This window comes from Adiantum capillus-veneris, chromosome 27, assembly GCF_014529385.1.
Source record: "Adiantum capillus-veneris isolate H3 chromosome 27, ASM1452938v2, whole genome shotgun sequence".
In the NCBI taxonomy this organism is placed as follows: domain Eukaryota; kingdom Viridiplantae; phylum Streptophyta; class Polypodiopsida; order Polypodiales; family Pteridaceae; genus Adiantum; species Adiantum capillus-veneris.
In genome coordinates, this window is record NC_140957.1 from 5022868 (window position 1) to 5046230 (window position 23363).

Below are 23363 nucleotides of genomic sequence, written 5' to 3' on the forward strand. Positions count from 1 at the left end.
ACAGATGAACCCTAATAGTATTCCCATGTTTCAGTCACTTCCATATGACAATTTAACGCCGCTGGAGAGGCCAACTCTGTACAAAGAAGGTGGCAAAGGTGTGTCTTTCACGACCTTTACAGGGTTTGATGTCACAAAGTGATGACGTGGCGGACAACAAAAACCCTAATTTTTGCCAGAAACCCTAATTTCCGGAAATCGCGGAGGTGGATTATTAATTAATTAATTAATTTTTTTTGGGGAAAATTATGAGTGATGCAAATTTCGCTTTTTCTCTACTTAAATGAGAAAGAGAGAGAGAATGCTTTTGCTTTCATGTTTTGACTCTCTGTGAGAGAGAGAGAGCAATTGCTCTTGATTTGAAGCTTTTGGGGCTCTGCTTTTGGGCATCCCTTGTAACCTTTAAATTAGTGGTGAGGGCCTCACTTCTCAGAGCATCTGGACGCAGAGTCTGAGAGTGAAACCCTAACCGCTTTCTTGTACTTTGATGATTGATTAATATAAAAAGAAATACCGAAAGGGGCGCCAGTCTTTGGGGCCAATATCTCTAGGCACGGAACTCCGCCGGGCCAGTGCAAATCTATTGTGATCTGTGAATTGTTTTGAAGTGGTTATTTGGTGCTGTCGCGGTTGATTCTTGACTTGGAGTGTCCAAGTCTGTTACAGTGGTATCAGAGCACAGCCGATTTCTCTTCTACGGGAAATCCGATCCCCAAATTTCTTTTTCCGCGGCACCTATGGCTTCAGGCAATGATCAGTCGACTCCCTTTGCATTTGGAGATGCAGGTAGGGATCACAAGGAAGATTCCGGCAGAGAGTACGGCCCGCCTTGGCCTACTTAGGCGGAGCGGCGAGAGATAGAGCGTCGCCAGTTGATCGGCGATGCAACAAAGATGATGCTCAATTTTGCCAAGGACCCGAAGATGGCAAAATATATGAACCAGACCTCTTTGGAAGAGGTACAGATGGAGTGGCAGAGAACCACAACACCACTCCCGAAACCCGCTCTCAAGAAACCTTCTGCCTCCAAGAAATATACGGAGAAGGAACTGGAGAACGTGGTTGATGCACGGATTGCTCAGCTTTTTGACACGCAAAAGAAAGCCAAAAAGCACGGCAAAAAGCAGAAGAAAGGCACTGACTTCCCGGGATATTTGGGTCGTCGGTCGACATTTGACAAGGCAAAGAAATTGAAGAAGCGCGTCAAGTTTGAAGACCTACCCAGGTCTTCTTCTTCTTCTTCTGACAGTTCTTATAGCTCCTCGGATTCGAGCGAAGAAGACAGAAAAGGTAAAAAGCGAAGCAAGAAACAAAGCTTCGGAAAGGTAAAGAAGAAGGCTACATCTCGCCTAGAGATTGACAGTTCTACTGAGGACTCGTCTACAGACAGCTCAGATTCCGATGACGGAAAGTTTTATGCGAACAAGAAGAATTTTTACAAAGCCAACCAGTATGACTTTCTCGAAGATAAAAGCAAGAAAGTCCGAGAGTTTAAGGAAGGTGGCCACTCGATCAAGTTTGATACTTTTTAGGATACTCAGATGCTTCGAAGGCTTTGTCTTTTATACAGCAGTTTGACATCGCTTTCGCGGGAGGACGCTATTCAGAGCACTCCAAGATTCGGAGAGCTGCCTCTTACTTTAAGGGGAATGCTCGTACTTGGTGGTCCACGCTTCTATTAAGCAAGACTGTGCCAGTTACATGGTTGAAATTCAAGAGGCTTTTTATTTCTTCTTGGTTGACTCAAGAGTTTGAGCGAGATATACGAGCTGCTTGGAACCATCTCCGGATGACCAAGAGCGATACAGTGAATTCTTATTGTGAAAGATTCTGGAGCTCTTTTCTACCTGCCTCTTCATTCAAGAAGATCTCGTTCAGAGAACAGATTGAGCGGTTTACCTTGGGTCTACCTACAAAAATCCGAAGTCACTGCTTGGAACAGAAGTCAGCTTCTGTTCAGGAGTTGATGAGTCATGCGAAGCGGGGCTTTGCCATTCACTCTGGCAGTCTGACCTACCCCATAGATGAGGCCATGACACAACGAGCCGAACAGACTTCTGGGAATGAAAGTAGAATGAAAAAGAGCAACCCAGAGAAAAAAAAGGATGCACGACCCTAGCTTACTCCTGAGGAGAGAGCTCGCTTCATCAGAGAGGGGAAGTGCTTTGGATGCGGGGAACATGGACATAGTTCCGCAAAGTGCCCTGATAAGGCACAGAAAGAACAGAATGATAAAGACGACGACAGGTCTGAGAGTTCGAGAGCAACTGAGGAATGTGGCAGAAAAGGCAGATAGAAAAGCAGAACTGGTACCACATGGCGTGGGACTTGCACTGAATCTAATGAATGAAAGTACAAACTTTGCCGCTTTCGGGGCAAAGTGAAGGATTAGGTAGCTCTTTTGAAGGAGCCAAGGCCAACTTCTTTTCACTTGGAATTGGCGGCTCGATTTGGAACTACGCCCGACAGACTGCCGCCACAGGCGGAGGTAGTTCGACTGGCACCCGGATGGGATGTTGCCATTACACCGAGCATCGGCAAACTTCGTTTGCAATGACAGGGTGTTCAGTGCACGCGAGTGACGTTCTACTCGGGATCCCTTGGTACCACAAGAACTACGCCGTGGTTGACTACCGGGCCGAGAAAGCGACTTTGATAAATGAAGGGCTTAGAGATTGTACTTGATGAACTTCAGTTTTCTTACTCATTCTTTTGGGAGAACTGAACGATGGATAAAGGTTGAATATGTTTTGACTTGAAGAAAAGAACGCCAAGATTTTTTTCTCCACGCTCATGCCGATTGCTTTTGAGAGGGCCTGAAGATCATACCATTGATCTGATATCTGGAAGCACGCCACCGAATCGGCCACCTTATCGTGTGAGCCGAGTACAGAATGAAAAGATTATGAACTCAGTGAAAGACCTCTTGGAAAAGGGTCTTGTCCAGCCTAGTACTTCACCGTATTGCTCTCCAGTGTTGTTGGTTTTGAAGAAAGACGGATCTTGGAGAATGTGCATCGATTATAGCACTCTCAACGAAATCACCATCAAGAACAGATTTTCGATTCCTAGGATCGATGATATACTCGACATGTTACAGGGATCCTCGTGCTTTAGCAGGATTGACTTGAAGAGTGGATATCATCAGATCAGAATAGCGCTAGGAGATGTCTACAAGATAGCTTTTCGGACGACTTTTGGGTTATTTGAGTTTTTGGTGATGCCTTTTGGCTTAACCAATGCTCCTGCGACATTTAACCGGATGATGGATAGGATTTTTCGAGAGTACAGGCTATTTGTTGGCACTTTCTTTGACGACATCATTGTTTTCTCCAAGAATGAGGCAAAACACAGAGATCATCTGCTTCAAGTCTTTCAGGAATTACGAGATCACACATTAGTGATTAATGCTATGAAAAGTGAATTTTTCCTACCAGAGATACATTTTTTGGGACACATTGTGTCAACAGCAGGAGTGCAAATGAACCCGGCCAAGATAGAGACTATCCGTGATTGGCCCGATTTGAGGAATGTCCATGAAGCTAGAAGCTTCTTGGGACTGTGTTCGTACTACAGGCGGTTCATACGAAAGTTTGCAGAGGTTGCTTCCCCTTTGCATACCTTGACACAGAAAGGAGTACCTTTTTCGTGGGGACCCACAGAGGTGACTGCCTTTCGGACATTGAAAGAGAAATTGACTACGGGACCAGATTTGACTTTGCCGGACTTGCAGAAGTCATTTGAAGTATATTGTGATGCTTGTGGTCGTAGTCTGGGTGCGGTCTTGATGCAAGAAGGCCATGTCATAGCTTACGAGAGCCGTTTGTTCTCTAGGCCGGAGATGACAGCACAGATCTATGGGAAAGAGCTTTTGGCGGTTATCCACGCTCTTACTCAGTGGCAGCATTACCTACTCGGAGCGGATTTTACTGTCTTTACAGACCATCAGAGTTTGCGCTACTTCTTGTCACAGAAGCAGCTTTCGGAAAAGCAGATGCGGTGGGTGAACATCTTGTCACAGTTCCACTTCCAGATTGTCCATGTGCAGGGACAGAAGAATGTGGTGGCAGATGCTTTGTCTCGAAAACCGTTGGTTCTAGCTATTTCTGCGATACATCATAGGAGCTTCGAGGATATGGTCAATCAGTGTGCCACAGATACAGATTTTGCAGATATTTTCACACGGATACGGAATGGGGAGATAGTAGCTGGATACTCCCTTCGGGAAGGCTACTTGATGAAAAAGACTATGTTGTGCGTTACTGAGCCGTTGAGGGAAAAGGTTATGACTGATTGCCACTGTCCACCTTTTACGGGTCACCGCGGCATTGCTACCACCATGAAAGGTAGAGAGAGATTTCTTTCGGCGGAGACTGAAGAAGGATGTGGAAGAGTTTGTGCGCAGTTGCTTGGTATGCCAGAAGTTCAAGTTTGACAGGCATAAGGCACAGGGATTGTTAGAGCCTTTACCCATACCCACCCGCCCCTGGGAAAATATTGAAATGGATTTCATTTTTTTTAATCTCCCGAGAATACAAAATGATCACGATGATTTTCCGATTACATGGCACGCCTGAGACGATTGTCTCCGACAGAGACCCCAGATTTAGGAGTTTGTTTTGGAAGGCAATTTGGGAGAACATTGGCACGCGGTTGCAGTTCTCGTCATTGTTCCACTTGCAAACTGACGGGCAATCTGAGATTGCCAATTCAGTGATTTTAGATTTATTGAAGTCTTGTATCTCGCATCAGAAGACTCAATGGGAAAAGAACTTACCTTTGGTGGAATTTGCCTACAATAACACGATACACTCTTCGACAGGGAAGACGCCATGTGAGATTGTTGAAAGTGCTGCGAAGGTTCCATCCTTCCTGAGCACGAAAGATTAGAAATTTGAAGCGGATGAATATTCGCGAGATTTGGATACGGCTTTTGCCAAGGTTCGCGAGACTTTGCAGGAGTCTCAAGAACGATAGAAAAAGGCAGCGGATCGCCATCGTCGCGACTGGAAACTGAAGGAGGATGATTGGGTGCTCTTTGAGCTTCAGGGATACTGAGAGTTGACAGTATTCTGCTGGATGACTTTATGAAATGGAATTCCTGATTATGATACTGATTTGTTCTTGACTTCTTGTGAGTGCAGGAACTGATAGCCGAAATGACTGTAGCATTTTGGTCTGATTGATCTCGAATAGACATGGTTGCAATAGGGGTTAGTCAATCGGACATCGATGAGGTCCCGATTGGACCTAGATGTGATTGCTAGCTACATTGCCGATAAATCATGGTCTAAGATCCGAATGAATGTTGAATGTCATGTGATGTCCTGTGATGTCTGGTGATGTCCTGTGATGTCGTGTGATGTGACTGTCGATTTTGTACATGTGCTAGATGTGTGTTCCTAGTACGTAGGTACTAACAGTCAGTGTCTGCTAAGACGGTTTATGGCTTTTGTCGGTTTTGCAGGCGTAATCGCGGTCGATTACAATGCTTTCAAGAGGGGGGTATGTCACAAAGTGATGACGTGGTGGACAACAGAAACCCTAAAATTCCTGCAAACCCTAATTTTTGCCAGAAACCCTAATTTCCGGAAATTGCGGAGGCGAATTATTAAATTTTTTTTTTTGAAAAATGATGAGCGACGCAAATTTCGCTTTTTCTCTACTTAAATGAGAAAGAGAGAGAGAATGCTTTTGCTTTCATGTTTTGACTCTCTGTGAGAGAGAGAGAGCAATTGCTTTTGATTTGAAGCTTTTGGGGCTCTGCTTTTGGGCATCCCTTGTAACCTTTAAATTAGTGGTGAGGGCCTCACTTCTCAGAGCATCTGGACGCAGAGTCTGAGAGTGAAACCCTAACCGCTCTCTTGTACTTTGATGATTGATTAATATAAAAAGAAATACCGAAAGGGGCGCCAATGTTTGGGGCCAATATCTCTAGGCACGAAACTCCGCCGGGCCAGTGCAAATCTATTGTGATCTGTGAATTGTTTTGATGTGGTTATTTGGTGCTGTTGCGGTTGATTCTTGACTTGGAGTGTCCAAGTCTGTTACATTTGATGACAGGAAGAAGGCTCTCTCATTCCTCCAGCAGTTTGACAAGGCCTATGCAGGGGGGAACTTTACAGAGGCTTCAAAGGTCCGCAAGGCAGCCACTTTCTTGACAGGGAATGCGGGACAATGGTGGACAACTTTATTGCTTCAAGGGCAAGCTCCGTCCACATGGATTTACTTCAAGCAGATTTTTGTAGCAGCATGGTTATCTGATGACATTGAAGCAGAGGTCATGACAGAATGGCACCAGCTTAATGCTGCTACTTGCAAGAATCTGGATGACTACAATCGGAAGTTTGTGAAAGCTCTACTTCCAGTAACTTCCTATAGGTTTGTGCCATTGACAGAACAGATTGAAAAATAGTGTTGTGGCCTACCTAAAGAATTGAGAAAGTACTGTACGAAAACAAAAGTCACTACTTTGATGCAGCTCATCGAGGTAGCAAACACTGGCAATGGTTTGCTCAAGGGAGAAGATTGTGAATTTAACACTGCCGTCAAGGCAGGATCAGGCAAGAAAAATTCAGCCAAGAAGCACGTTCCCAATGAGGCTCCTAAAGGGACTCAGGAGTCAGCCAACGTAGGGAAAGATAAGGCTACGGCTGAATCAGAAAAGGGACCAGCAAAGAAATGAAAAAGACGTTTTCCTCGCAAGTCAGAAGAGCAAAAGAAGGTCCTGAGGACAGAGAACAAATGCTTTATATGTGAGTAGCTTGGCCACATTGCTTACAATTGTCCTACAAAGAAAAGGCCAGCTGATTCTGATGACAAGGAAGACAACAAAGGAAAGAAGCCCATGGCTGGTCTAGTGCCAGATATGGTGGGCGACAAGCCAAATTCACATGCAACTGAGCTTTGCAGAGCATGGGGAAAGGTCAGGGATCAAACAATGCTTATCTTCTTTGATCCAGGTGCCAAAGCCAACTTCATTTCCCCAGAATTGGCTTCAAAGTTGGGAATCAGACCTGAAGAGATGGGGTATACAGCAGAGGTAAGTTTGGCATGTCCTGGCCATACAGAGGCTGTGACACCCATCATTGGAAAGTTGCGTCTACATATCCAGTCCTATGTAGATGCTGAAGAATTTTACATCATGCCACTGGACGGATGTGATGTGTTGCTAGGTATTCCTTGGTTGTTTCGTGTACAGGGAATCATGGATGCCTACAACAAAAAGATCACTGTACAGAGCAGGGGAAAGACTCACATTCTGGATGTAAAGCTTAAAGGGGAGTCTATTCCCACTGTATCAGCTTCTGCTATTACTTCTGTAATGAAAAAGCATCTTTCTGCGTACTTGGTTTTTGCACGTGAAGTGTCAGATTGTGATGAATCAAATTTATCTGTGCTAGATAAAGAAAGGTCAATGTTTTTACAACAGTATAGTGACTGTTTTTCCGATTCATTACCGTCTCAATTACCGCTAGAGAGACCCGAGGACCATGCGATAGATTTGGTGCCAGGCAGTAGCCCACCAAATAAGCCTCCGTACAGGGTTAGTGCGGCTCAGCAGAAAGAGATAATGGGCCAAGTACAAGAGCTGTTAGAAAAGGGGCTGATTCAGCCCAGTTCATCTCCATTCTGTTCTCCAGTGTTGTTGGTGCAGAAAAAGGATGGCTCATGGCGTATGCGCATAGACTACCGTGCACTGAACAAGAATACCATCAAGAATAGGTTCCCTATACCTAGAATTGATGATATTATGGACAAATTAGAAGGAGCAGCTATGTTTAGCAGGATAGATCTAAAGAGTGGGTACCATCAGATCCGCATTAGATCAGAGGATGTGCACAAGATTGCTTTTAGAACGACGTTTGGCCTTTACGAATTTTTAGTGATGCCCTTTGGTCTCACGAATGCTCTTGCTACGTTCAATAGGATGATGGACATAATTTTCCGTCCGCACCAGCAGTTTGTTGGTACATTCTTTGATGACATGATAGTCTACTCAAAGAATGAAGAGGAGCATAGGCATCACTTGGCCATTGTGTTCAAAGAGCTACGCAGTCATAGGTTGCTCATCAATGCAAAGAAAAGTGAATTTTTTCTGGAAGAGATTCACTTTCTGGGACACATTGTCTCAAAGGATGGTGTCAGAATGGATCCTGCAAAAGTTGAAGCGATCAAGTCATGGCCAAATTTGAAGACAGTGCATGATGTCCGAAGCTTTTTGGGACTATGCTCCTATTACAGAAGGTTTATCCGAAATTTCGCTGAGATTGCTTCACCTTTACATGCTCTTCAAAAGAAGGCAGCCACCTTTAGATGGACACAGACAGAGATTTCAGCTTTTAATCTCTTAAAGGAAAAGATGACTTCAGATCCAGTCATTGTGTTGCCAGATCTTAGGAAGTCATTTGTGGTCCAGTGTGATGCCTGCGGTAGTAGCATTGGTGCAGTGCTAATGGAAGATGGCAGGGTAGTAGCCTATGAGAGCAGAATTTTGCAAGGGCCAGAGATGACCATGCAGGTCTATGAGAAAGAGTTACTGGTTGTGATTCATGCGCTCTTAAGTTGGAAACACTACCTGCTAGGTGCAGATTTCCTTGTCCAAACGGACCATCAGACCTTGCGATACCTTGACACAAACAAAGTTATCTGAGAAGCATATGCGATGGGCAAATATATTGTCCATGTTTCATTTTCAGATTGTGCAGGTGGAAGGCAAGAAGAATGTTGTGGCTGATGCCTTGTCAAGGAAGCCACAAATTTCAGCTGTGTGAATTCCTTATCATCATGAACTTGATGATATGAGAGAACAGTATGCAAATGATGAAGATTTTGCAAGGGTCTTCGAGCAGCTAATGGATGGACAACGTCATGAACACTATCTTCTTAAAGATGGGTTCATGATGATGCATGGCAGATTGTGTGTCACAAAGCCATTGCGACGCAAAGTTATGGAAGAGAGTCATGTCCCACCGTATGCAGGGCATCGTGGTATCGATGCTACAATTAAAGCGGTTGAGACATTCTTCTACTGGCCTACATTGAGAAGAGATGTGGATGCCTTTGTGCGAGAATGCCTAATTTGCCAGAATGGCAAGTTTGACAGGCAAAAGGCGCTAGGGTTATTGCAACCACTACCTATTCCAGATAAACCATGGGAAAGTATTGCTATGGATTTTATCTTTGATCTTCCGAGAACGCAGACAGGAAACGATGGTATTTGGACTATTATTTGCAGATTCAGCAAGCAGGCTCATTTTATTCTTGTCAGGAAGAAGATAAAGCCAGATCAGATGGCACGCTTGTTTATGAGCAATATTTTCAAGTATCATGGCATGCCACAATCAATTGTTAGCGACCGTGATCCACGCATGACAAGTTTGTTCCGGAGAGGCTTGTTTGAGAATATGGGCACCACGCTCAAATTCTCTTCGTCATTTTATCCTCAAACAGATGGGCAGTCAGAAGAGGCAAATTCTACTGTCCTAGATCTGCTGAAGTGTTATGTGTCAGAGCATAAAGGAAAGTGGGAGCAGTATTTGCCATTGGTGGAGTATGCATACAATAATACAGTGCATTCATCAACTGGCAAGGCACCCTTTGAGATAGTTGAAGGTGGCAAGAAAGTCCCTCCCATACTGCATACAAAGGACAAGATATTTGAAGCAGATAAGTATGTTCAGGACATGGATGTAATGTACAAGAAGGTCAAAGTGGCCTTGGAAAAGACTCAGGCAAAGCAAGAAAGCAGTTGATCGTCACCGTCGTGAAGTGGTATATTCACTTGGTGATTGGGTGCTTTTGCGCTTTGAAAAGGCAAGGTTAAAGAAGATGAAGGGCAAGGAAAGACTGTTTCCAAAGCTCAGCATGCGTTACTATGGGCCTTTTCAAGTATGTGACATAATCAATGATGTTGCATATAGGCTGAAATTGCCTGACAGTTGGAAGATTCACAATGCGTTTCATGTGAGTCTTCTCAAACCCTATGTGGGTGATGTGCCAGAAGATATGCCAGCTGAAGATCAGCCGGAAGTCGAGGAACTTGATGAGATCTTGGTCCCTGAACAGATTTTGGCACACAAAGAAAGGAAAGTGAAAGGCAAGGTTGCTAGGCGTTACTTGGTAAAGTTCAGAAACTATCCACCAATGGATGCTAAGTGGATGGAAGAAGGTGAACTTGCAGAGTCACCAACTGTGTTATCACTTTATCTTGAAGCCTTCGGTTTGCAACCTACCTTGACCCCTTGAGTTTCAAAGCTACATGGATTGTCAGTTTGACAATGGCTTCTGAAACAAATGATGTACATGGTATTTAAAGTGAGCTCAAACGAAATACCTGTTACATGAATGTTAGAGCTGTACAGATTGTCAGTTTGGCAATTGCTCTTATGGAATGTCCAAAAGTTTGGTTAGTGCTATAGAAGTGAGTATTTCTTGTCAGTTTGTCAAGGATACAGTAATTGATTCTATTAAAGAGTACATGTGTAACTGCATTCTTAAACTGTCGGTTTGGGTATGCTCGAAAGTGTTACGGGATCCAACGCGTACTATAAGACAATGGCAAAATGTGCAGCTACCATTTTGTCATTGGAAAGTTAGTGACTCAAAGCAATGGCAGAGTGCGAAGCTACCACTATGTCATTGGGGCAGGGTTCACACGCAGGCAATACATGAGTCGACGAGGTGTTGAATACACGAGGGTTGACAATAAGCATGTATGTGTCGTACATGTGTCGACAGGTGTTGAATACATGAGTGTTGACTAGGAGCATGAACGACATAGATGCAAACGAGGACGTTTGAGATTTCAAGAGGGGGGTATGTCACCAGCGTGTGACTACTATCTATCCTTTTTGTTGATTTCTTTCTTATTATCTATTTACTTTCACTTTTTGGAAACACCCCTCGGGAAATCTAACTGCCCTGCATTGCATAGCTAGTGTGGAACTGTCCAGAGGGAGTCCGGGCCTGAGGGCAAGAGAGCACTAAGGTTGGACAAGGACTATGGTTAGCCAAGTGGCGTCATTGACTAGCCAAAGTGGAATCCTTTGCTACAGAGGCTACATTTCAGTTCTGGATGTGGCCAGTGTACAAAGAGGGTCGGATGACCTAGAAAGATACAATGGCAGCATCTCCTAAAATTTAGGGAACTGCTATTTTGGGACCTGAAAATGTGTTGGCGTCATTACCTCCGGAATGACAAAGGGAACATTTTCTTACTCTGCTGTGAAGTCAATTGGGCAACCGGTTGGGAGATTTTTAGGCGGCAACCCCGAAACGGGAAAATGCTTGTAAATGTGCCAAGTGGCACATTCTGGTGCACTTTCCTCATGCAACAAGAAGTGGCGCTGAATTTTAAGCTGGGAGAGGCTCATTTTCAGATTTTGTCACAGGTTAAGAGCTATGGAGTGCTTGCTTTCCCTCCTATGTACAGTGCGGTGCCAGGAGTGATGCCCTGCACGCTACGCACTGCCCTCTCTGTCCCCTTTGGCAGTATGTTATGCCCCACTAGTGGGCTCTTCATTTGACCAATGTATAGTTGTGTGGGTTCATGCGCGATTGCCGAGGCAAGAGCCTCTTGCACAGGTACTGGATTAGCTAGCGGCTAATCCCCCCGCAGGTACAGGTGAATTCGGAGAGGTTTCACGCCAGAAATCTCGTGCGATTCAAAGGGCAAGTAGCCCTACAGGTGCGGGAGCTCGAGGACTTGCTATGGATGCGACCGACACGCGAAACGGAGCCCGAAACAGTAAATTACAGCCTGCTGTGTATTTTTGCAGGTTTAGGGTTTTGGCCCTAAACGGACCCTAATACCCCTAGGAGGTTCGGGGACGCGAGGGGAGCGCTGTATAGGCGATCTGGCGCATTTTCAGGGCTGAAAACAGAGAATTCAGCGAGCTGCAGATTCTTGCCAGGTTTTGCAAAGTGCCCGTATGCGTCGGGAAAGTCAATCAATGCGTGGGAATACTGACTGTGAAGTGTCCTAGTACAGTTATGTTGCCGAAATCGGGCTGGAACAGTGGAAATTCAGCCGAGTTTGTGCGGGGCAGCTTGGAAAGAACCACAGCGTTTATTCCCTCTTTTAAACAATAAAGAAATACCGAAAGGGGCGCCTAAGTTAGGGGCCAATCTGGTGTCGGTCTTCTCATACAGGTGCATTCTAGCATCTGTATCCCATTCCCCTCTCTTGTGTCACTATAGCGCAGGTATAATAGACGACTAATAATGGGTGAAAGCTAAATCAAGGTTTGAAGTAAAGTCTACTGTCCTTTTTGGATTGAACAGGCCGGTTTCAGGTGCTCTCATTTTTGGCACGCCCGGTGGGACCTCAACTGAAGTTTCACTCCACTGTGCCTACAGGTTGAGGAGCTAGCTCGTTTAATCTCTCGCCTACGTTGGTCTGGACTAGCTTAGTCCACTTGGTCTATCCAGCTCAATACTAGACCAGCTAGTCTAGTCACTCGTCCTAGTGTAGTCCCTCTCGTCCAGGGTTTGGTCTAGCGAGAGTAGGTTGGTCTAGTCCTCTCTCGTCCAAGTCTAGCTAGAGTAGGCTGGGTCTAGTCCTCTCTCGTCCAGGTCTAGCCACAGTAGGCTGGGTCTAGTCCTCTCTCGTCGAGGTCTAGTCACTTGCCCTGGTCTAGTGGAGTCTGGTGCAATAAGTAAAGGTCTTCGTGCTCAAGGCTTGGGTGGGCTTGTGGTTACTACATGACACATACAAGGCAATCAAAAGAGCGACAAAGCCCACTACTAAGTCCCTTGAAGTACTACCATAGGAAGCGTCAACTCTTTCTATCAAATAGAAGTCCACCAGCCCCATTCTCCCTCAAACAGTTCTACACCCCCCCAATCACCCCCATCAATTAACTTCTCATCCATTGTGTTACAGCAAGCTCCTGCACAAGCAACCATGGAAGAGCTCACAAGTGTTCTAGCTAAGGTGAATATTAAGTTTCTAACTTTCAAAGGTCTCTCCACAGAGGATGCTAATGACCATGCCCGGAGGTTTGTTTCTCTTTGCAGAGGTCGTGGCCTCAACCGAGAAGATGCCTACTTAGTACTCTTCCCATCTACCCTGGATGGGATTAGCAGACAAGTGGTACAGTCAGTTTGCAGAGAACCACTTTACTACTTGGGCTACTTTACGACAACAATTTTGTGAAGCTTTTAGACTAGGCGATTTCCAAGAAAAGGTTTTGGATGAGTTGGCCAACCTATTGCTTCAGCCCAAAGAGACTTTTGCAGAACTCATGACCCGAACAAAGTCTCTGGTCGCCAAGCTTCCTCAGCCACCAGGTGAGTTCATGATCAAGAAATGGGTAGAGAAGGCTCTTCCAAAGACTTCTCGGCCAAAACTCAGAGAGAATCTCCGACCTGATGCCACCTTGGAGGAGTTTGTTGCGGATGCTACTAGGATAGAGGGGGCAAGGAAGCTGTTTACCGACTCTTCTCAGGTAGAGACTGCCTCTGTACTGTTGGAGAGTCCATTTGACCCTTTGACTTCTTTACGTAGGGAATTTGAAGCCCTAAAACTACAACGCGCTCTTCAAGAGGAGAAATCAATCTCTCTTAGACAGGAGAAGCCCCCACATCACGAGGCTTTGGATCAAATCAAGAGGGAGCTACAAGATCTTAGGTCTCAGCAGTAGACTAAGGCTATGGTATGGTGCAGCTCATGCCACTCTCAAGGACACCCTCCACAGGACTGTCCCCTTCGCGCTTATTCCCACTTCTGCGAAAAGTTTGGGCATGAAGACAAGGATTGCTACTATATGAAGGGATTACGGTAGATACAACAAAGTCTCGGTCCTACTCTTCAACAAGGGCCACCACCTGCATCCAACATGGTTTCCCCCTATGGCCATCCAAACCACATGCCACCTTTGCTGACAGCACCTCCTATGCAAGGTATGCAGACCACTTTTTCCTCTCAGAGCTTTTATCATACCCATGCTCCCTCATCACCTCAAAGCTTCTATGCATCCACCTCCAACTCCATGCACCAGGAGCAAGGACCACCTCGCCCTTCGACTCGCCCATTGAATCGACCCATTTTGTGCTACAGATGCGGGGAATATGGTCATTATCAAAGCAAATGCCTCTTGCCTTTAGGGTCCCCTCCTTGCCGTCATTGCCCTGAAACGAAGGATCACTACAGTAAGGATTGCTCTAAACTTCGTGCATCCACGGCTTCGAACCCAAGTCAAAGCTAGAATGAGTTTACCTTTCCCAAGCTCAATTTGATAGCATTTAGCACCATTCCCCAGCCGCCCCCTTCTGCCCATGTGGCTACCCCTCAAGATAAGCTGTAGCTGGTAGAGGATACAATGGGCGTCCTCACTCGGGCCTAGAGAGCCGCTCTCAATCCTAGCATTCCAGCATGTTCAACTCCCCCACCCATTCTCACAACAGTGGATACCCTGCCTTCAGCTGTTGACAAGCCATCACCCAGTGACAAGCAAGAATCCAAATCTTTGCTCTCCGATATTGCTGAAGCCTTCTTGGAAGCAGTTTCCGATCTACAGAAGATCAAGGTATCAGAGAAACCACTGGTAGAAAAAGAAAAGCTTACAGCAGAGACAATCTTGAAGAACACTTTCCAATAAGTGTCCCTCTACGACATGCTGCATCTAGATGCGAGTTTTAGAAGTGACACCCTTGCTGTTATTCAATCACTTTACCCCGGAGCAGCTCCTAGTGGCGGGCACCTCCCAGTGCAACCATCAGAGTCCTATATGATATCCCATCCCGTTGCCCCCCTCACTGATTATAGAAGCCCTCATCTCACCGTGTCCGTCTTGGGGCTGCAGTTCTCAGGAGTGATAGTGGATGGTGGATTTGGCATCAATCTGATGCCCGAGTTCACTATGTTAGCTCTAGGTCTACAACCTACTCGCCTTGCTCCTTTCACAGTTACATTGGCTGACCAGAGGACAGTCTACCTAGTGGGCATAGTGGACAATGTGCCTCTCCAGGTACAAGACTTTACTTTTAACTTGGATTTTGTTGTGGTTTGTCTTTCCCAGGTTGAGGGCGGATTTGCCTTGCTCATCGGTAGACCATGGCTGCGACACACTAAAGCACTTCATGATTGGGAAAACGATGCCATGTGGATACAAAGCACCCCAATGCAACCCATTTGCCATGGAGGCATGGATCCTGTGGTGTAGTATAGTTCCTTGTCAATGGAAACCAACCCTGAACAAGAACAACCTACTACACCTGAAGGGTCAGACAAAGATCTGTTAGAGTGGTTGGAAGCTACCAAGTCTAGCCTTGTTATGGACTATCTATTTAACCTTTGCTTGAGGTCACACCCCTTTTCTGTGTTCTTACCGTAACTGAGCCCAATAACCAACAACTAGCGTAGAAGTCACAGAAGTCGATTTCTCAGTAGGCCCTTTACTAAAAGCATTCACACTGGGTAAGCTCGCGAAGGAGCGTAGTAGGAGGACTGCTGCCATTATGACAACTCAAGTGGTATGTGCTATGTTTTCATTGTGTCTGTGTCTCTTGCTTTTGTCTGTTGTCTGCTGTTTCCTACCCAGCCCCTATCCGCCTCCCCACACCCCACCCTATACACCTCTCTTGCCCTCGCCCCTACCCCCTATCCCCTCGCCCCTACCCTCCCCCTCACACCCCCTCGCCCCTACCCACCCTCTCACACTCACTCGCCCCTATCCTCCCCCTCTCGTCCCTACCCACCCCCTCGCGTAGGAGTGCAGTAGGACTGCTGCCATTATGACAACTCAAGTGGTATGTGCGCGAAGGAGCGTTGTAGGAGGACTGTTGCCATTATGACAACTCAAGTGGTATGTGCTATGTTTTCATTGTGTCTGTTTCTCTTGCTTTTGTCTGCTGTTTCCTACCCAGTCCCTATCCACCTCCCCACACCCCACCCTATACACCTCTCTCTTGCCCTCGCCCCTACCCCCTATCCCCTCGCCCCTACCCTCCCCCTCACACCCCCCTCGCCCCTACCCACCCCCTCACACTCACTCGCCCCTACCCACCCCGTTCGCCTCTACCACCCCCTCACTCCCCTCGCCCCTACCCTCCCTTTACTCGCCCTTACCCACCCCCGCACTCCCCTCGCCCCTACCCACCCCCTCTCGGCCCTACCCACCCCCTCACTCCCCTCGTACCTACCCTCCCCTTACTCGCCCCTACCCACCCCCTCACACTCACTCGCCCCTACCCTCCCCCTACTCGCCCCTACCCACCCCATCTCGGCCCTACCCACCCCCTCACTCCCCTTGCCCCTACCCTCCCCTTACCTGCCCCTACCCACCCCCTCACACTCACTCACCCCTACCCACCCTCACTCACCCCTACCCATCCCTTATACCCTACCCTCACCCCTCGCCCCTACCCACCCCCTTCCTCTCTCCTCGCCCCCACCTAGTCCCTCTAGCCCCTACTCACCCCCTTTTGCCCGGCCCCTAGGGCCTATCCACCCCCTTCCCTCCTTCTTCCGAGTCCTCACATGAGAGAAACAACTTCTATTCATCCCATCGCTCCTTCGAGAACGGCTTTTTATAATCCCCTCTTTGGTAGTAGAAAATGACCATCCAGATATTGCTTTACCCATGCAAACCACCTTATTGTTCAACTCAAATCCTTCTTTGCAATTGGCAATCACAAGACTTCACAATATCCTCCACAAAGAAATAGAAGGATTTTGGTAAATAGTCAGATTTTGAGCTGTCTTGAAGAATACCGAAGAAAATTTCGCGAATTCAAGTGGTGACCTGAGCCTGAAAGCCTTCTGCTAGCCAACTATTAGCCTTTTGGCCCATATACAGTCCCCTTGTGGCTTTCAGGATTTTGTTCATGTTGGTGCATGTAGCCGGGCTACAGTGTCACTTTCACAGGACACAGTTAGTACAGTTGGTCCAGGCTGGTTCACACTGGACGGACCCTCTGGACCCTCTGGCCTAGGAGTGACACGTGGCAGGGTACCGACGGTGGTCTAGTGGACCTCGTGGCTAGGTCACCACATGGCTGACATTTATGAGCCGTTGGTGGCTCTTTATGGTGGTACATAGGAGTGGTAGCGGTTGGTCATCGGATTATCTTCTTCGCCTTTGGTCCGGCGTCATCGAGGTAGCGAGTCTTACACAGAGCACTGCTTCACCATCCCTGCACATCTGAGCCTCGACACCCCTCTTGTACCTGTGAGTTCTGGGCTGGAGCTGAGTGTGCTGCCACGCCAGAGTCTGTACATGGTTCTTTGAGCTAGTCGAGTCCACATGTTCTGGTTCACTGTTGTATCTCTGTTGTTATCCATTGTTTCTGTGTTTCATTCTGTTTGAGAGAGTTTTCATTTGTTTGAGTGAGATTGTCACGCACATTGCACTGAGGGGCACCCACACTGGAGAGAGCACGACACATTATCCGCGCTACAGGTGCTCTCATTTTGGCGATCACGGTGGGACCTCAACTGAAATCTCACTCTGTGAGGTGCAAATCTTGAAGCTAGTTAGGTTTATCTACCTTCGCCTACCTTCGCCAACCTTGCCTTGCACTGTTCTCCTCTCGCCTAGTCCAACTGGTCTAGTCCCCTCTCGCCTGGTCCAACTGTTCTAGTCCTCTTCCGCCCTGGTCCAACCTGTCCTCGTCCCTGGTCTAGACCTCCTCGACCTTGGTCTAGTCCTCCTCGTGCCTGGTCTCGTCCCTGGTCCAGTCAGGTCTAGTCACTTACCTGGTCTGGTCTGGTGGAGTCTAGACCCGTCACAAGTTTTCTTGCCCCAAGCTTGGTTGGACTGGTGGTCACTGCATGACACATACAAGGAGGTCAGTCGAGCGTCAAAACGCACTACTAAGCCCTCTGAAGTACTATCATAGAAGATGACCTTTGACACCTTGTAGAAATCCTTCAACCTCATCACCTATACCTCCACATACCACATCACCCATTCCTTCATCAGGTTCCCCATCTTCCCGATCACCTTCTCCAGTAAAGCTCTCTCCTATTCTGATACAGCAAGCTATAGAGCAACAGGCTCAGCAAGGAATCATGGAGCCACTAGCTAGTGTTTTGGCCAAGGTAAACATCAAGTTCCCTACCTTCAAAGGGCTTTCTTCAGAAGATGTTGACGACCATGCAAGAAGATTTGTATCTCTCTGTAGGGGACGTGGTCTGAACAGAGAAGATGCTTATTTGGTACTATTTCCATCCACCCTGGATGGCCTAGCAGATAAATGGTACAGTCAATTTGTAGAGAACCATTTTGCAACTTGGGCAGCCTTAAGACAGCAGTTCTGTGCAGCTTTCAGGCCGGGTGACTACCAGGAGAAGGTGTTGGATGAGTTGGCCAACATGGTGCTCAAGCCTGAGGAGACTTTTGCAGAGCTTATGACTAAAACTAAGTCGCTGGTGGCCAAGCTCCCCCAACAACCCGGTGAATTCATGGTTAAAAAGTGGGTGGAGAAGGCGCTTCCCAAAACTTCTCAACAAAAACTCCGAGAGAGTCTCTGACCCGACGCCACTCTCGAGGAGTTCATCGCAGCTGCTACTAGGATAGAGGGGGCTAGGAAGCTGTTCAACAACTCTCCTCACATAGAAACTCCCTCTGTGTTCTCGGAAGGTAGTTCTGCTGATCCTTTAACTTCTTTACGCAGGGAATTGGAAGCCCTAAAGTTACAGCGAGCTCTTCAAGAGGAGAGGTCCTTCTCTCTTAGACAAGAGAAGCCTCCAAATCATGAGGCATTGGAACAGATTAAGCGCGAGCTAGAAGAGCTCAAGTGTCAGCAAGAGACTAAGGCTACGGTTTGGTGTAGCTCATGCCGCTCTCCAGGGCACCCTCCGCAAGAATGCCCCCTTCGGGTTTACTGCCACTTCTGTGAAAAATCTGGACATGAGGACAAGGATTGTTACTACCTAAAGGGATTGCACAAAATACAGCACAGTCTTGGTCCTTCTCTCCAACAAGGGTTAGCACCATCATCCAACATGGGTTCCCACTACGGCCATCCCAACTACATGCCACCTTTGCTCAATACCCCTGCTGTCCAAGGTATGTCAAGTACTTTCCTGACTCAAAGTTTTTATAATGCTAATACCACCTCAACTCCTCAGAGCTTCTACACTTCAGCCTCCAACTCCATGCAGCAACCACCTCGTCCCCCGTTTCATCCTTCCAATCGGCCCATACTCTGCTACAGATGCGGAGAGTATGGGCATTATCAGAGCAAATGCCCTCTGCCAGAAGGCTCTTCTCCGTGCCAACTTTGCCCTGAGGCTCAGGATGACTACAATAAGGATTGTCCAAAACAACGCGCCTCTACCTCTGCGAGCCCAAGTCAGAGCCAACCTGAATTCACCTTTCCCCATATCAATTTGATAGCAGTTAGTACCAACCCCAAGCCACCCCTTTCTGCCCATATGATTGCCTCTCAAGACAAGTTGCAGCTGGTAGAGGAGCCAGCTGGTGTCGTCACACGAGCTCAGAGGGCAGCCCTCGGCCTCAATCTTCCAGCAGGTACAGCCCTTTCCTCCCCAATGCCTACACCTCCTCCAGCAGCTGACATGCCATCCCCCAGTGCTAAGAAAGGATCTTTTACTATGCTCTCCAATATTGATGGGGCTTTCTCAGAAGCAGTTGCTGACTTACAAAAGATCAAAGTACCAGAGGAACAACAACAGGTAGAAAAAGAGAAGCATACAGCAGAGACAGTCTTGAAGAACACTTTCCAACAAGTGTCCCTCTATGACATGCTTCGACTAGATGCGAGTTTGAGAAGTGACACCCTTGCAGTTATTCAGTCACTTTACCCTGGAGCAGGTCCTAGTGGCGGGCACCTCCCAGTGCGACAGTCAGAGTCCTATATGATATCCAATCCTGCTGCTCCACTCACTGATTATAGAAGCCCTCGCCTGACAGTGTCCGTTTTAGGTCGGCAATTCTCAGGAGTGATAGTGGATGGTGGATCTGGCATCAACCTGATGCCCGAGTTCACTATGCTAGCTCTAGGTCTACAGCCTACTCGCCCTGCTCCCTTCACAGTTACATTGGCTGACCAGCGGACAGTCTACCCAGTGGGCATAGTGAATAATGTCCCTCTGCAGGTACAAGACTTTACTTTTAACTTGGATTTTGTGGTGGTTTGTCTTCCCCAGGTTGAGGGCGGATTTCCCTTGCTTATTGGAAGACCATGGCTGCGACACACTAAAGCACTCCACGATTGGGGAAACGATGCAATGTGGATACATACTTCTGGCTCCCCTTCTGGCTCCCCGATGCAACCCATCCTCTTAGAAGGAGGCATGGATCCAGTGGTGTAGAAAGTTTCTGTGTCAATGGAAACCAACCCTGAACAAGAACAACCTACTACACCTGAAGGGTCAAACGAAGATCTGCTGGAGTGGCTGGAGGCTACATGGTGGGTAGAGGCAAAGAAAGCTACGTAAGGGAAGCAAAGAGATGCAGTTCTAGGAGGGTGGAGATTCCCAGAGCTGTCCAGGTTTATGGAGCTCTGCCTCCAAGTCCCTCACCTCCATCAAGTGTGAAGTGATGGTGTTTGTTTTGGTGTCTGAATGGTTGTATACTTCAAGAGTCTCGAGCCCGGATTTTCTTATCTTCTGATCTGTTTTTCTGGGTGGAAGCCTCTGTTGCAATCTTTTCATCTATGAACCCACCTTGGATCCCTTGAGGTCTTCTGTGTAGAGTGTTCGTTCTTATCAGCAGAGAAAAGGAGGGCTAGAAACTTAAGCTGAGTATGTGCTCACTGCTGTTGAATAGACTAAGTGTCACTATTTGTTGTTTTGCCAGCAGGTGCATGGCTGAATGCTCCTTTTTATGTAGGTTTCTTTTGCAGATGTAAAAGCAGCACCTGCAGAGGAATTAAGCCCTAGACTTGTGGATGAGTTAACCAAGGACGTCAAATTAGCTATTGAAAAGCATGACAAGGAGCTCTTGAAGGTTCTTGCCTTTACGCCTTCAAAGATCTCGAACTGGCAGCAACTACAGCATATTGCCACATTATTAGCGATCTGTAAGTTTATCAAAGGCTTTTGTATATTGTTTTCTGAATTTCATGTTATCTACAGGTTCAAAAGGACTTTGGTATGCTTGGTAGGAGCATTCTATTATTATCAGGTCATCAGCATGAATATTTAAGAGTCGCTTCAACCAAAGATCCTGCTGAAAAGCTAGGGACAATCCTGGAAGGCCTTGGAGGGGATGTTCCTATAGTTTTGCCAGCAGATTCTCTAAATAATAATAAGCGAAGTTCGAAGTTACTTTCAGGAACCATGTCCGATACTGCAATAAATAGGAGTTCGGAATCACCTCCTGTTACACGTCTTTCGGCAAGGCACACTCTTCTGGGAAATTTGGATCAAATGGATGATACTTCAATTTCTGAAGCTATAGCAGTGAGTCTATTTTCCTTGGTATATAAATGTAGAATTCATTCTTTTTCATTTACAACAGCTAGATATCATATGATACACTGGGTCGGTCATTGTGTACTCTTTCTTTTGATTGGCCAGGAGACAAATGCCACTTTCTCAGGCTCAATTTTATTTTGACTGCTTTATGCTGGGTAAAGCTTGTTGTTGCATGAGGAAAACCAGCTGCACTAGATACACAAGAACGGATGTGCACAAATAGCTGCTAAGTAAACAAATAGGTGGAAGTCTAGATCTAGGGTGATTGATGGTCTAGAAGTGGGCATTGTTCTTCTGGTTGCTTCGGTAATATCCCAAGTTTTTTTCAAAGGTGCACCGTATAGGATCTTCTTGTTGGTTCTGATAGAGCCCCACACACCTTGAAGCATGTAATTAAATGAGCCTTTGGCACACCAATTATCTATCTCATGATAGGCTTGGTGTGTCATACACAGCAGATGATAGTATATGTGACAAACACAATCTCCTTGACTTGGTTCCTTTTACTTAGAGAATATTCCTTTGCCTTCATGGATCAATAGAGAGACATCTTATAGGTGAAAAGAGTATCGTATAGAGAAAAGAAAGAAAGATCTTTTAACCTCTATTAGAGGCCGAAGTCGGCCTATGAGACAAGCCAAATATACATGTGTGTGTCATCCATATATCAGGAAATGACACAAGTACAAAGTAACAAAATTTGGTCCTATGGTAAGACGGGAGGGGGTGATCCATGGGAGGCTAGGATAGAACATACATGGTATATGACGGGGGGTGGATCTCTATCTCCAGGGGGTATGCTTGCACATCTATATGCTCAGGGAAGTACAATCATCAAGTGCATCAAGCTGACTTGACTAGCTCCATCCTATGTCAAACTGAGGGTGTAATATCTTGTATATGGGTGGGTGTGTTGTAAGGGCTGCACGTATGCTCGCGGTTGAGTCTGGACTCTGCTAGCATAAGAACAAATCTCTCCTAGGCTGCTTGGTGGTGGCGAGTTTGAATGTCCTGAATCTGCATGCGATGGAGTCTCATAGCTGTGTATCTCGAAGCTTGGGGATATCTCCTAGCTCTCACTGTCTCAGCTTGCTATAGGATGACCCTCTGCCATGTCTGTGTGACGGGTGGCGGTGGGTGGTGGTCCTCTTGAAGAAGTCTATAAGTTGAGTGTTTGCCCCCCCCTAGTGCTGCTACAAGTGCCAACAATGTCTCTCTATGTCTATGTATCTCCACTAGAAAACGGCCAAACTGGTGCTGATCTCTAGACTCCATGATCTGTCGTAGGGTGGGCTGTCCTATGAAAAGAGCCTCATATTTGTCTCTGATACTTTCATATGCTCTACATTTGTAGACCGAGTGCTCCTCATCCTCAATCACCCTCTTTGTGCAAAGCTGGCAGAACCTCTCAGCTTGTATGAGCAGTAGAGTTACCAGGAAATGGGTTTTTAGGGGGGTGGAACGCCGAAACGGCGCTCCGGGGATGGGGGATCGCATGGAAGTCATAAACGTGCAGAATTGGGGGGCAGAATTTTCAGCTCCTCCTTATAAAATGCCCCCCCCCACCCCTTACATTCACAAGTGACAATGCACAAGGTTTCCACAAGCTCTAGCCTCTTAAGTATTATGTATCTACTATCTCAAGCTCTCTCCATCTCCCCTTCGAGCGAACGATTCCTCAGGCCCATGAAGATGAAGGACGTTCACTATGGCAGGAATCTGTCCTAAAGGCTGTGAGTGCTGTGCAACTACCTTGCACAAGCTCTGCCAAAGCCTGCAGCCTACGTCAGCAACCTTGCGAGTGATTGACTCTTGATGTGCGCAGAAAACCAATCGTTCGCTGACGTTCATTGAGAGGGAACGAAGGGAACGCATCTCTTTCATCTTAAACTGAACGCAATTGAAGATTCATCTGGCAAGAGGGAGATGCAACCGTCAAGTTGAGCAGCACACCTATTTAAGCTCACACTAA

General features: G+C 46.8%; 1 protein-coding gene across 3 annotated transcripts in view; it reads left to right on the forward strand.

The window, feature by feature from the left end:
* Positions 1–23363, forward strand: part of LOC147421434 (uncharacterized) — a 76770-nt gene that overhangs the window by 37174 nt on the left and 16233 nt on the right. For all 3 annotated transcript variants that reach the window (XR_015186840.1, XM_086503538.1, XM_086503537.1), the window contains exons 8-9: positions 20805–20921; positions 21050–21376. Coding sequence is in view for 2 of the 3 variants with exons in the window: in XM_086503538.1 (XP_086359664.1) it covers positions 20805–20921; positions 21050–21376 (444 nt within the window). In the remaining variant the exon portion in view is untranslated. The remainder of the gene's footprint in view (positions 1–20804; positions 20922–21049; positions 21377–23363) is intronic.